General features: G+C 37.3%; 1 protein-coding gene across 4 annotated transcripts in view; it reads right to left on the bottom strand.

The window, feature by feature from the left end:
- LOC136848687 (carotenoid isomerooxygenase-like) overlaps positions 1-14,967 on the bottom strand; it is a 33,570-nt gene extending 18,603 nt beyond the window's left edge. For 2 of the 4 annotated variants that reach the window (XM_067121163.1, XM_067121162.1), the window contains exons 1-2: positions 14,067-14,198; positions 4,887-5,033 (exon numbers count right to left, since the gene is read on the bottom strand). In XM_067121163.1, the coding sequence (XP_066977264.1) occupies positions 4,887-5,033; positions 14,067-14,068 (149 nt within the window). In that variant the 5' untranslated portion in view covers positions 14,069-14,198. Of the gene's footprint in view, positions 1-4,886; positions 5,034-14,066 lie in introns of all 4 variants that reach the window. The other 2 variants (XM_067121166.1, XM_067121167.1) reach the window with 2 other exon arrangements.
- Between the last annotated feature and the right edge of the window lie 470 nt (positions 14,968-15,437).

Below are 15,437 nucleotides of genomic sequence, written 5' to 3'. Positions count from 1 at the left end.
CTTGCTGGCATCCTAAGCCACACTGGTATCAGTTTCTGTTTAAGACTGCAATCTATATAAAACATGGGGCATCCCCAAGAACTAATTTGGACTGCTGATTTTAGCTGCAACTGTAAATCTTGTGGTCAGACCTAACCCTTCCACTGAACTTGATGCAAACAAAGCTACGTATCGTTAACTAATGCCACGTAGGACTACTCTTACGTGGCCTTGTACTAGTCTACTCGACCACGTGATGCACAATGTCAGGCAGCTTCGGAATAAACTCCAATGTTGCAATTATATTAACGCATAAAGCGTGCCTGACGCATGATTTAGGAGTTTAGTATCTTTCCTTACGAAAGGTAGCTTTAGAAGGGGTCAGCCTTCCGGTTCTCAGTAAAGTCATTAGAGATGTGTCTGATAAGCCAATGCCCTTTATAAACCAGCTTTCAATCACATTCAACCAAACCCCAGATACACAGTTTACTGCCCGGGCTGTTAAACAAGATAACGAGTTTCTCTCTCTCTCTCTCTCTCTCCCCTTTAGGAGTGACACTGTGATTTTCTAAACTTAATCTGTAGGTAAAAATGTTGGACACGCTATCGTAAACAGCAAAAAATTAACTTCCACTAAAACAATAAAAGCTTAAAGATGTTACTCAGCAAGTCTCAAGTACATGGTATTTTTTATCCCGATTTCTACCTCCCCCCCCGCCCCAGGACTCCACCTTTTCCTTCCCCAGTCCTCAAGTTTCCGTCTCAGGGGTCAACTGCGCTGTCGAGTTGCAAGCTTGCCATGAGAGTTCAGGAAATAAGTTCTAGATTTAAAGTGCATCCTGTGAACCACGAGAACACTGTACTTATGAAAGCTGTTCGCAATGTTTCAAGTAACTGAACTACACTTGCGGCATTGGCTGCTTTGAGATCAGAGACGGAAAGGCAAGGCCGCAAGAGGAAAGCTGCGACCCGAGATGTTAACTGATACGTTGGAGAAAGAAAAAAAAAAGGCTAACACAATTCTTGGTTAGGAATGAATCATTTGGTCCCGATTTGCATCCGAACTTCAGTTTATCGTTCTGAATAATAATAATAATAATAATAATAATAATAATAATAATAATAATAATAATAATAATAATAATAGCTCAAAGGGACAAATGATGGGTAAAATTCTATAATACCGAAACTCAAAATATGAGCGAGATTTTTTTTAATTTACATGAATGTTTTCAAAATGGAATGCAAACAGCAATATATATACATATACATATATATATATATATATATATATATATATATATATATATATATTGCATGTGTTTACATGTTCTATCAAAAATGTCGGCAATATTCATGTAATGCCGCATTTGCACGAGAGAGAGAGAGAGAGAGAGAGAGAGAGAGAGAGAGAGAGAGAGAGAGAGAGAGAGAGAGAGAGAGAGTCTTACTAGGTGGCTAAGGCAGCGTTAGCCTAGTCAAACTGAGCAGGAATAACGTGCTTATACACTAAACAGCTTCACAACAGTCATACAAAGTTACTAGCAGAAGAACCATTCAATAGTTTGATAGTCAGGACTGAAAGACCACCGGAACTGAACAACGTATGTATATATATATATATATATATATATATATATATATATATATATATATATATATATATATATATATGTATATGTATATGTATATGTATATGTATATATATATATATACATATACATATATATATACACATATATAATAGGTTCTTCCCAAAGTAGGTCTAGTTCACCCATAACCAAGCCATCTCCACCTACCTTTCATCAAGAGAAAACAAGTCACAAAAATTCGATTTCCAAACCTTTACATTACACATTAAATGAAAAGAATCTCGAGCATCATCAATGAATAAGCAAAAATTAGTCTCAAACGATCTTTACTTCACCATATGTAAATTCACTTCTTAGTTCGAGGTGGGGGCGGGGCTGAAGAAGACCTAGTGCAGCATGATGTTAAGTCCATTAATATGCTAACATTTAAAAAAAAATTCTGACGTAAATGTAAATATATCTATAAGAGGATATTTCCAATTTTCATTCATCATGATGATGTTGAAGATGGCCACTCCTACCACTGAGAAATTGGGAGGGTGGGGGGGGGGAACTAGACCTGAACCATACAGGAGCCATTCACATGTAAAAACTAACTTACACAAAGTAATATCCTGTTTTACACAGTCATGAATGAGTGGAGAGTTTCGTGGTCCTCGGCTCCCGGCAACCAAAAGAGTGGGTAAAGGTGACCATTAAGGGTGTAGGTTAAATAAATCAAAAGCTTATATTAGCAGCATATTACAAAAAAAATGAAGGCCGCCATCTTGTGGACTCTGATTAATTCCGTGGGAAACAGAACAGCATGGCAATAGCGTACATTCACAGAAAAACTGCTAATAATGAGGACTAACAAGAAACGGTTGCAATTTACTATAAAATCTCTTTCGGCACAGACATTAAGTAAGAAATATGGACATCCAAAAATACCTTACAGAGTGGCCCCTGAGAAAGTTTCTTATTAACTACTCCACACAACTGATGTCATGACTAGTAATGAGGAAAGGTTCTGGGCTCCGAAGAGCATATGAAGTGATCGGCGCCGGGTACACAAATTTACATACCCAGTACAAAAGATGGCCCCAAAATTCCAGACACGCAAGTCACGCTACCACTGCTCACAAGATATCTTTAGTACCTCGAGAAGCAATTTCTAACAGCCAGCAAAGAATCACTGTCAAAAGAAGCACCAAAACATCTTATACAAGAGGCCAAATCGCCCCCAGTCAGCCGCACATTTCACTTTTAATAGCCAAGGCTATGTCGTCTTTTTGTATAGACCTAAACTGTCCAATAGCAGCCCATCAGCATAACATGCAGGGAGCTACCTGAAGAAAATGCTATTAATAAAACATACAAATGTCACTTAAAAATTCCTCGGTGCATTGGTTCTCGAAACCCTTTTCCACACACACACACCCACAATATATATATATATATATATATATATATATATATATATATATATATATATATATATACACACACACATTTGAATACGATATAAAGTCCAATATAAAAACAAAGCAAACACATCTTCCTCTGCAAATTCCTTGGAACAAGACAACATAACAAATCACGACAGAGTACGCTCTGACTACAACAAATAAATGAGTTCTCCAGCTTTGCTCTCTCTCTCCCTACCCCCTATACGGCTTCTCAAGTCTACGGGAGCCGGTCTAATCTAAGTGTACTTGGTCAATGTCCGCGAAGGTTAAAAAAGATGTACTTTTAAATCTCTTCCTCGTATATTCCTTCCTTCGTTATAGCTACATTCTCAATTATAATTTACGCATAAATTGGTAAAATTAGGCTTTATACGGACTAAAAAATGTGCAGCCAACTGACACGTATTATATGAAGGGACTGTAGCCTACTACTAGTTTCAAAGTGTACTCTTTATGATGTAAACTTCTTCCTATTCAAAATTTGAAAACAGACGCACTTCCCGACCGTGTCTCTAAATAATGCCTAAACGAACTTAACTGAAAACGAAGATAAAAAACAAACTTCAAATCGAAATCGACCGCTTTTTTTCACGAACAATGGAATCAGCCACCCGGACCCCGCCCCCGCCCACCCCTGTCCATCAGCATCCCTTCATTGTAGATTACTCTTCATCACTAAGTCTCGATTGTGATTACCATTTGAAACATCCGGATTCCATTTCACATTTCAAGCACGATAAAACAGTTTCTCTTCGCCATTCTTGACAGGAAGCTAAGCTATTTTTTTTAAGTGGATATATATTCATACTGTTAACATACAAAACTGGGCTCCACATCTGGTGCATTTCGTTTTCATCTTTCAGATGCGGAGGTGATTTTGAGCTTCTTTTCAAATCAGTGGGTTAAATTTTCTACAACTTAGAAAATGTTGCAGCACCAAGACAAAATAAGAAAAAATTCCCGATTTAACATTTGAATTTTACTTTAAATCATTGTGGAAAAAATTTCTTTAAATTTCTGTAACAAAATTCAGAAAGATTTTACTTAAAATCCCTATTCTAAATGCCATGAAGCGGATTCCGAGCCCTTTCAAACGGCTCATTTGGTACAGGAATGAAGTAGGCCTACACGTTTTATATCCCCTGTTACACCAATAGGAATACAAGGCATATGTAACATCGCACTAATTCTTAATATAATAAACAGGTAAACATATCTATAGCGGCTGTATAATAGTGAGGGGGAGGGGGGGTTGCATTGGTCTAGCCCCTATACATTCATCAAACACAATGACTGTCTCCCTCACCTCATCATTATCTGAATTCCCAGCTCACCACCATATATTTCTCCCGGTAAATTTGCCCTTCTACATCTGATGGCTTAGGATGATTCTACAAAAAGAAAAAATCAACCTTCATTGTTGCACAACGTTTTTTCATCGCGCTAAAAAGACACCCATACATGATAAACTCTAAGCTCGACACACGCAACTCATCGATTGAAAAATAATGAAAGCAAAAACTTCAACAAACAAAAAATGGGATACATATTTTTCAAATCTCACTCTTGCTTTACAGAAGCTGAACAAGCGATCTGACAGCAAGTCAGAGAGAGAGAGAGAGAGAGAGAGAGAGAGAGAGAGAGAGAGAGAGAGAGAGAGAGAGAGAGAGCTTCACGCTGCGCATGCAAGGGGAAACAAATGCAATTCAATTCATCTCTGGGGGATAAAAATAAAAACAAGCTTTCATAACCCGATAAAAAAAAGCGAACACACGTTAAAGCGGAATCTCAAAAGATCCAAATAAAAGAGGTTCGTCAAAGGAATCGAAGCGTCCTTTCGCTGAGGGAATAAGCCCCAACAACGTACATCAATTCTCCAATGACCCCGTAAGGCATCTTTGAGTCCTTCTTCTTCTTGTGTTTCTTGTCTGATTTTGGGGATGCATTTGGTGATCGAGGGTTACATGCCACATCCTCTTTCTTGTTATCGCGCCTTTTTCCTCTTGGGTGCAACCTTAGATGTAAATGTTGTGTGTGGTTAGTGTGAGAGATATATACATGTGGATATCATATGTGCCCTAACAGATAAAAACATGTACTGTATCTGGGAATGTGGACTTGCATACATAAAATACCATTTTAGTAATCATATTTACACCTGAAATGTGGAAATATATTAACAGGAAAATACATGCATGGAAAAATTATAGTAGTCACCTGTAAAGTAAAGTAATAAAGTATATGTACAAATGCCCCTCTACTGTGTAAAAACATGTTAGTTGTAGACGCAATGACTAAAAAAAAAAAAAAAAAAAAAGATACTGCATGTTTATCGGAGTATATCATCAAATGTTGGGGTTAGTGTAGGGTCAAATACTCGAGACTGGCACGAAAATCATGGCTGACTGACTAAGATGCTGAGTGCTCCAAAACTAACATCAAAACATGCGCAATAATCACCATAATTATGCCCCAGTACTTCTTGCTACGTTATGAAACATGACTTGCATTTCTTTTCTTAAAAACTATGATATTATGACCAAAAAAAAAAGTTTTTTTGGACATTGTACCAAGTCTATATTGTATCAAATTAAAAGCTTCATCTACTGAAAAATATTATTACCAAAAACTCCCATTTAAAGCCCCGCCCCCTCCCCCCACACACATATATATATGTATGTATATTACCATACATTATTAATATTATTATTCAGTAGATGAAACCTATTCATATGGAACAAGCCCACAGGGGCCATTGACTTGAAATTCAAGCTTCCAAAGAATATGGTGTTCACAGATTAACCACTGGATTTTGCCCACAAATTACTTCGAACAAGAATAAAACAATGTGGAAAATACACACAAACACATTATGTACAGTACCATGCAGTATTTACAAGTATGTAATATTTTCCAGAAATAGTTCCCCGAGACGAGAAGATACCATACATAAAAATCAAGACAGGTGTCAGCCGTGTGCAAAACCGTTACTGATCACTTACGTTTGCCTGCAGTCTATTTTTTTATCAACTGTTTTTCAAGCTACAAGTTATTTACATAAATATAAGAATTCATGTTACTGATGTTTCCTACATTTTGGCAAGTGTTTGCATCCCGTTTAAGTATTCATCTCTGAAATTCATACATAGTTTGCAGCTTGGTCTAAAAACTTCTTTTATAAAATCAATTAAAAGTCGATGATCTAAAATAAACCCACTTTATGCCTCTGCCACCATTCTTGAAACAAAATATCCTACCTAATAATGCATTAAACTTTCTTTCATTTCCATTTCCTAATACTTAAAGAATTTCTTTCAAACACTGATATTTGATAACAATCGAGTTTAGCTCTCCTCTCATTACTCCCATAACGCTGATAAGTAACTAACCTAAATATCATATATTCGTAACCTTTCTTACCACAAAATTCTACATTTCTAAGACAGCACTTACATTAAAACTCCATTTGAAAGTTAACGTGTTTTCCAGCCACCACTTTTTCATGCAAAAAAAAAAAAGTAATAATCATTCCTGCCAAGCTCCACTTTCACAGTTGGAAGCATGCATTCAAACATTCCAAATCTCACTCTGAACGGAAAACTGCGCCATTAACATTTTCCCAACAACTTTCACTCATCTCGCAAGTCTGTCTTTTGACCTCACTAGTTCCTCAAAACCCGTTCTGTTACTCCCTGTAATATCTAATATAAAATATATATATATAAAAAATATGAATCCCTTACTTCCGAAACAGTCTCTAGAGTCTAGACTAAATTCGCCAAACCACAGCGCTGTCAGCAACCACTAACGTCCTCTACAAAAGAACAAATTACTAGGCAGAATTATAGGTCTAACTTACCATGACAATTCTGTCTTATCTGTGAGTCTAAACACAACATGTACAATGTAATTGCTATCGCCGTAAAAGTAATCTTAAACTAGCATTCGCGCTATACACCGAAAGCCTATACGTATACGTATACGTTAAATTTAAACAATAAACAAATAAATATCTTGATATTGATGAACCACTGGAGGAGGAAGAAATTTTGAAATAAGAAAAAACTTGATCGGATTTTGCGAAGGTCTTTTCCTTCTCTAAAACCGGTTACTGCTGAGTGATGCAACCTCACCACCCTCCCCCCACCAACTTTTTTTTTGTGTTTATCATGAAAAAATACAACTGTGGCTTTTTAAGTATACCCATGAAAGTATGTAACTGTGCATATATATACATATACATATATATAAATTTATATATATGTATATATCCTCCATTAAGCATTTTTTTTCGATATATTATGCGCTGAATGACTTGCGAATGAGCGTCGGTCTATAGGAATAAAGATTTCCTTGCACAGGGAAAGAGAAATGATAATTACACAATTACCATCACTGTTGTCAGGACCGGGATCTTAATCTACCAATGGTCGAATCCAAAGACCCACACCAGGCCTCTTAATCCCTTAATCACCTTAACGTGACATTACATCAACACGGGATTCGGGAAACAGAATGAACAATGAGGTTGAACTCTCAAGGGTAAGCAGTATCACACCTTTTGTGGTCAGTGCGTTTGTCCATGCCTGTATAGTCTGTGGGTGTGTGTGAATGATGAATAACAACTAAGCATCGTGCACGTGGCCATAATCCAAAATTTTTATTTCAATATTACTAAGATCTTTAAAACTGCTAGTCAATTATTGGCGGAAGATTCATACACCACTGAAGTACCATAACTATCGATAATCAACTGAAAATTTTGTATGTCAGCTTCAGGGTTTATTAAAATACCTTAGGATGCTGATGTAATAAAACTACCATTGTAGAGGGCACCTGCAACCTTACAGAAATCAGCAATAACAATAAGCACCGAACCAGAGTTGAAACCTAAACACAAAATCAAGATAATAATTCAGTGTTTCTTTCTAGGAGATTAACGTAAAATCTAGATACCCAAATGGTGATTACCGACTTGGACAGTTGAATTGAACTGAATGTAGAATTTAGGCCAAAGGCCTAGCACTGGAACCTATAAGGTCATCCAGCACTGAAACGGAAAAGGTTTGAAAGGGGTAACACAGGAGGAAAACCTCGCAGTTGCACTGTGAAACAACTGTTAGGAGAGGGTGAAAGCAAAAAGGAAGAACGAGAATATGAAAGGAGGTACAGTAAAAGGAGCGAAAGGGATTGCAGCTAGGGACCGAAGGCACGCTGCAAAGAATCTTAAGTAATGCCTACAGTGCACCGCGTGAGGTGAGCTGACTGCCCTACCCCCCTACGGAGAACCGATTTGGACATGAAACAGACTAAAATAGAATATATATAAAACGGCCCTTGCACCTACTTTAGTATACAAACCGGTCACCCTAAGAACCCATAGTTCTCGGAAGAGACGGCTTAGCCATTGTTATATAATCATCCGCCAAGACAAGGAGGTATTTGGTCACCGTGTTCCTGGAACAGCTACACTAATGCTCACTCGATCATAAAAAAAAAGTTCCCCGTTCTTTCTGAGTCTTCTTGCTCCGGCAAGTTAGCAACACAACACGATAGTGATCAACACGGAATGGCAGACTCACGTAGTAAGCCAGGCAAATATATAAATAAAAAGGCCGCTGAAATCTGAAATCCAAACGGTCTTATTTTTTTTAGTACGATATCATCCTCTTCTTTCCTCGTAACAACCTTCAGGGTCCTCCTGCTTGGCATTGAGCGATATTTAAGGGAACGGACCATTGTGGTACCTGTTTTTCTCACCAACCAGCGAGGAGGATAAAAGCGATAGAAATCCTTCAAGGTTTACTCTGTGGACGGGCGGGCCTACCAGGAAAACCAAGCGAAAATTCATGTGTGAAAACGACCCCTGGCCCTCCCCCGCGTTGTTCACAAGGAAAAACAACTGTATAAGGTAAATAAAGTTTTAATTGAGCAGTTGGATTATGTAGAATATGAAGGACGATGTATCTTAATGAATTCAAGGTGTGTGTTTTTTTTAGCACGCCTTCCAACATTAAACTTCTGACAATCAACCTTACATTAATAGTAAAACCTCTAGAATACTGAAACAAGGAGAGAGAGAGAGAGAGAGAGAGAGAGAGAGAGAGAGAGAGAGAGAGAGAGAGAGTCTTGCTCGTACCCTGAGAGAGAGAGAGAGAGAGAGAGAGAGAGAGAGAGAGAGAGAGAGAGAGAGAGAGAGAGTCTTGCTCGTACCCTGAGAGAGAGAGAGAGAGAGAGAGAGAGAGAGAGAGAGAGAGAGAGTCTTGTTCGTACCCTGAGGGCATAGGTACCGGAAACCAGGATACACGAGTTACGAAGGCGACTGAAGCATTTATTTTCAGTCTCACTGTCCTTTTATCTGCTTCTGTGATTTTTGCCTGGAATTTATGCCGCCAGACTCAGCGCTTATTCTGTCGCTTTTTGTTTATATATTACAGTTTATTCCTCAAACGGGTTATTCAGGCAAAACGTGTCTGTTACCAAGGCTAAAGAGTAGGTATTGCCATTTAACTATTTTGTACCTGGAGTAGTTATTATTGATATGTTTACACACTTAGAAAAATCCAAAAGGATCATTACTAAAACGCGCTGCTCGAAAATTACTACAATTGTTACCGCTTATTTTCTAGGGTCCTACTCCAACTGTTGCGTTTTTTTCCCTAGAGTTCCTTACCCTGGTTACGAAGTGTTTGTGGTCTACTCAGGCCTCCGGGATTCGTTAGATAATTATCGTGTCTTTGCCTATTACCCGACTGTACGTTCATGGCTGTAAGGACACTTAGTTTCAGTGCATAGTAAGCGGTTTACCCATTACAGACTAACGATATGTCGCGAACGGTTTAATAGTTATATAGTAGGCCTGCATTCCATTTATACCTCTTAACTGTGTAACGGGGCAGATGCATTTGTTATTTTTAAGTATTTACTTGAGGAACAACCCAGGGAATACTGTAGCACAATCTGGAGGAGGTTCACCTCATGCTATGGTTATCGCTTTCCACGGGTGCGGAATAAAGCTGTCAGGGTTCCTTCTCACCAGACGCCAGGTAAACTAGAGCTCGTCTGTCGTCCTGCCTTAAGACCCCTCGCCATCACTACCAGTCCTCATCTTCCTTGTCCGTTATGAGCAAGTCTTTCCTCTCCCCCGTACCTGTCTTGCTTCTACCCCTTCTCTTGGTCTTCAAACGTCTTCCAGTCTGTTCTGTAAGTGCCTAAACAACCACAGTTGGCCTCGTTTAACAGAACTGCAAGATCTAAGTATGGTGGCACCTTTGGTTAATAGAAGCACTTTATAATACTGGCTTCATATAGTCCGTGATATGTGCAAAGAACTCTAGTCAGGATTATTCACACTGATACAGATATGTAATTTATAGTTTATACCTTCAGAGGTATGATTTAATTTTTGGTTGGTGTTAAGTAGCTCGAACGTTTTGCTAATTTTCATGGGCTAAGCACACCTCAAGCAAAACGTATTCCATTGATCTATCAACCTTTTACTATCTCCATTTCATCATTCACAGATAAACAAGACAGATACTCCAACATTGGCGATACTTTTGACGCGAAATTTGCTAAACTTGTGTCTCGATAAAGCTTCCGTTATTTATGGTTACTAAAACTGGCGTTTATGGTTCATGGTGGCGCCAGCTTTAGCAACCATGAATCAAATAAATCAAATTTAAACGCACAGCGTAACGATATATTCAGTGTCCGTTCTAACAATACTAGAAATCTGTTCTCTTAACATGGCAATCCCTTTTTTCCTGATTGAACAACTGGCAACTCCTCGCTCTTTATTACATTCATGACCTTTTACTATGATCACTGATATTCGTGACACTAGTCAATGCATGGTCTTTCCCTTTGTGCAGAGCGTAAGCATCCGTATTGTAAGAGTTGCCACCGTCACAATTTCTACATACCAGATCTTGCTAATTTTCGTATGAAACTACTTTTCCAAATAGAGGTTTTCCTACTTGAAATGAATTGTTCGCACTGGCTTGAAAAACTACTTGTCTTTTAACGGCACAAACTTATTTGTAAACAGCGTTTATTATCATTTACAAATATTGTATTTTTTATCTTAACGTAATTTTTTTAACTCATGTTTCTGCGTTTTTATAGTAAGTCCCATGAGCTTTACATGTATAATCCTATACTGCTGAAACTTAAGAATCAGAGGGCTAACATCAAGCGCCACCCCCTCTTAGGCTTAAGGTGATTATATATATATATATATATATATATATATATATATATATATATATATATATATATCTATATATATATATCTATATATATATCTATATATATATATATATATCTATATATATATATATATATATATATATATCTATATATATATATCTATATATATCTATATTATATATATATATCTATATATATCTATATTATATATATATATATATATCTATATATATCTATATTATATATATATATATCTATATATATATATTATATATATATCTATATATATATATATATATATATATATATATATATCTATATATATATGTATATATATATATATATATATATATATATATATATAATCAAACTAACTTCAACAGCAAAAGACCCCCTCTCTCACCCTCTTTTTAATACCATACTCGACCACCACATTCGTCTAAATACCAAGTACATAATTCACAACATAGGTCAACAGAGGCACAACGGATTTTTTTTTTTTTTTTACAGAGGAAGAAATTCGCTCGTACTCACCCAGGATTCGAACCTGGGACCTCAAACCAGAAACGTGAGAATGTTGCCCAACTGAAAGTAACATTATAATATGTCCCCTAACGATATCCGACTAACCCCTCTCAAGGAACATGCAGTGTTGAAGAACACATAACTATTCTTTCAAAATAACTGGAAATTTTGCCCTGGCAAGATGTGTGTGAAACACGAGTGCAGTCGTTTGAAGACCAAAAGTAATGGTCAAGGTTAAAAAGTATCTATGATTTCTGGGTGGATATCATACATCCAAGTGATGGAATCTCTACCTCTTACACATCGAAAGTTACGGCCAAGGTTCAAATTATGTAAACGAGAATTATGTTCACAGTAATTATGTACAAAAACATGGCACACACTGATGGACAGACAGACTATTTTTGTTCCTGTTCATCGATGCGTGATCATCCTTGTATCAAGTCTGATGATCTACCTTTATACCAGGATGGGCTAAAAACCCTTCAACCTTGTAAGAGTTGCGCTGACAAAGTGAGCATGAGACACACTGACAGACAAACACACTAACGATCTCCCTGAACGCTCATCTCAGCATTTAGAGTCCACCCTAGTACCGCACAAATCCCTCAACCAATGTAGGCGAAGGTGAGTTGCAATGAAGTAGACACGAAACTCACTAACGGTTAGTAACTGACGATCTCCCTTTATAATGATATAGGCTAAGTCTGATAGTCCTAATTCTGCACAAATTTGAATGAAAGCCCTGCAACCATTAAGGACTTGTAAGATAAGAGAGATAAACAAACTAGCGGACAAACATACAGGAGGGAAGAACTATATTCCCCCGCCCCCATCTTTGTTGGTATGAAACTACTAACTCATAACAGTGCTTGCTATGGCTAATGTGGAGAAGAACCAAGGGAGATGAATATTTCCCTCCGGATCGAATGTCGAGTTGGGATTATGTTCCCATGAAGCGATAGTGGGGGACTTATTTTTTTTTTTTCAGTTAAGAGGATCATATGACAAGCAGCCCCAAAAACCCCAAAAGAAAGAACAAAAAATGGATGTAAGTTCGTCGGAGAGGTAACCAAAAACTGTAACAGTGGCAAGAAATACAACTTGTCACAAGTAGCTATAATCCCAACATACCGCACTAACAAAAGACGAAATTACTCTTCGTTCAATTTGAAGATTAAGTCCTATAACCTGGGGAAGGAGAGAGAGAGAGAGAGAGAGAGAGAGAGAGAGAGAGAGAGAGAGATATTCTACATAGCTCAGGACACAGCAGTCAGCACTTCGCTAATTTTAATGTTTCCACCGAAATGTGAGAAGTCACATAACGTTTATTTACGATGTTACCAACATATCACTATACAAAGCGAATAACAAATCGAGTAGCAACAGGTTTGCGACAAATTTCCCACTTTGAAATACTTGCATCTTACAGCTGTAAGTTGCGTAATAACTTATTTTAGTAATTATAGAACAAAACCCGGTGACCATAATGAAATGGGAAAAATGAACATTACTTTTCATCACAAATCCAGATGGCAAACATCGCTCAAATGACGTCATAAGTAAACACTGCATGTTGCCATGCAAGCCTAGAAAAAGTATTTACTATGGTGACAGTACTGTCTGCTTGCCCAGTAACTAGACTTGGATATTTCCAAATGTACTTTTGATGAATCAAAAAATCTATTACTGCCTGAATGACATCTCCTAATGAACAACTGTTCAGCTTCCATATTCATTATCCTTAATTATCTATAAAAATAAAAAAGAATAACTTCTAAATAAGTATGCAACACATTTAAAATGCACAAGAACGTAAACTGCCGACCTAAGGTACTTCAAATATAATATTCTGGCATCGTCTAGTCGTCCAAGAGAAAATCAATAACGGAAACAACGTGCATTTCTTAAAAAATAAAACCCTAAACGTTTTCCACTTTGACACAGATTTATTACATTCATAAAAATAACCCTAAAACCCGAAATGTAAACACTATTATTTGAGAACATAATTAAATTGCAGTTAGTGCAAACATTTCTCATATTTCTTGTTGACAACAAACGTTAACGTGTAATGTAGCTTATAGGAGTAGACTTCAGGATGTCCCGACATCGGGGACCTAAGTTCTACCTTCCCTTGAATGTTATCGCGAAACAGAACTCAAAAGGCTACATTCAAATCGAATCCTACAAGTAGCACTAATTTCTTCCATAAATTCCTGTAAAATAAGTCGGCTATCTGAGATACAAAGAAGGCATCTTCAAGACATATGTTGTAAGTTTCAAGTTTCGTGAGGTGAACAATACTCACATTTTCGTTTCCAGTCGATAAAATTACACTGACAAAAGTGCTGTAGAACTTCCAAAACGACTTTGTTGCTAACACTGGCTTCTCAAGGCCGCTAGACCTCGCTAAATAGGATCGGTTTGTCGTGACTCGTACGTCCGCCAGGGGAAGAGCAGCCATCCTTCTCGTACGACAACACTGTTTACCATATGAAAAGCTCTTGGTTGTATTAATTCCTCCATTTAAATGCATGGCCAGAAGAAACTCGTAAAACATTCAATGACGCATTAATTTGGGACGGATTAATGTGGTACCGTACCAACATTTCTTGATCGTGTCGAAGTTGAAATTCAATACGGTCGTATAAACGAGAAACTCGACTGCATATTCCTTTTTAGCCAAAGAAAAACTATTCATGGGAAGTGCACGCATGGCATCGGCGACCCTTTGGTATTAGTGATGTGAGATAACAATATTAATGCTTTCCTGCTATGTTATTTAAAAGGGAATCCATTGAGAGTTCTTTGCCGTTGGATATTTTTATGTAAAGTTCAAAAGTATCGAGCAACTAGAGAGTTCCTTTATCCGGCTTAAGATAAAAAAAAAAAAAAAAGTGGGCACGGTCTGGGAGTTAGGCCTAATCAAAGAAGACAGCGAATGCCCTTCCTCAAAGATTACAAGAACAAAGAGAACCGAACCCAACGCTGGGGAGAAGTCCAGATGCTTGACTTGAGAGGTTGGGGTGGTGGGGGTGGGGAAAAACAATCACGAGCACAGCAAACTTATTACGAACTAAATGCTGACGTGATGGTGATAGGTGATATGGGTTCGGCAGATGAAAAACCACTATCTGCTCAAGGGTTAGCCTCAGTGACCTGTAGTATTAATACCGAGACCCTCTTCAGGTGGGAGTAAGTAGGGAAGTAGAGGTAGAATTGTTTATTTGCTGAATAGCCTTTTGAATGCTGTGTAGAATGTAACTGTAGTGTAGGTGTTGCTATGCTAGCCTCTGTTGTTGACCAGGCAGTTAATTGACTGGATGGAGTTGTAGCTAGGGTGAAGGATGTGGGATTTATGATAGTAACCCCATCTAATATATATATATATATATATATATATATATATATATATATATATATATATATATATATATATATATATATATGTGTGTGTGTGTGTGTGTGTGTGTGTGTGTGTGTGTGTGTGTGTATACGTACGTGTTTACAGTTTCACCATACGCCATTAATCAGTCCAGCGAATACCAAGTTTCTGTTTTTCAGCATCACTCTACCTTGGTACAGGGACCTAATATATATATATATATATATATATATATATATATATATATATATATATATACATATATATATATATATATATATATATATATATATA

Source organism: Macrobrachium rosenbergii, chromosome 19 (genome assembly GCF_040412425.1).
Source record: "Macrobrachium rosenbergii isolate ZJJX-2024 chromosome 19, ASM4041242v1, whole genome shotgun sequence".
Lineage (NCBI taxonomy): Eukaryota > Metazoa > Arthropoda > Malacostraca > Decapoda > Palaemonidae > Macrobrachium > Macrobrachium rosenbergii.
Note: the sequence above shows the minus strand (reverse complement) of the source record. Positions and strands in the feature narration are given on the sequence as shown.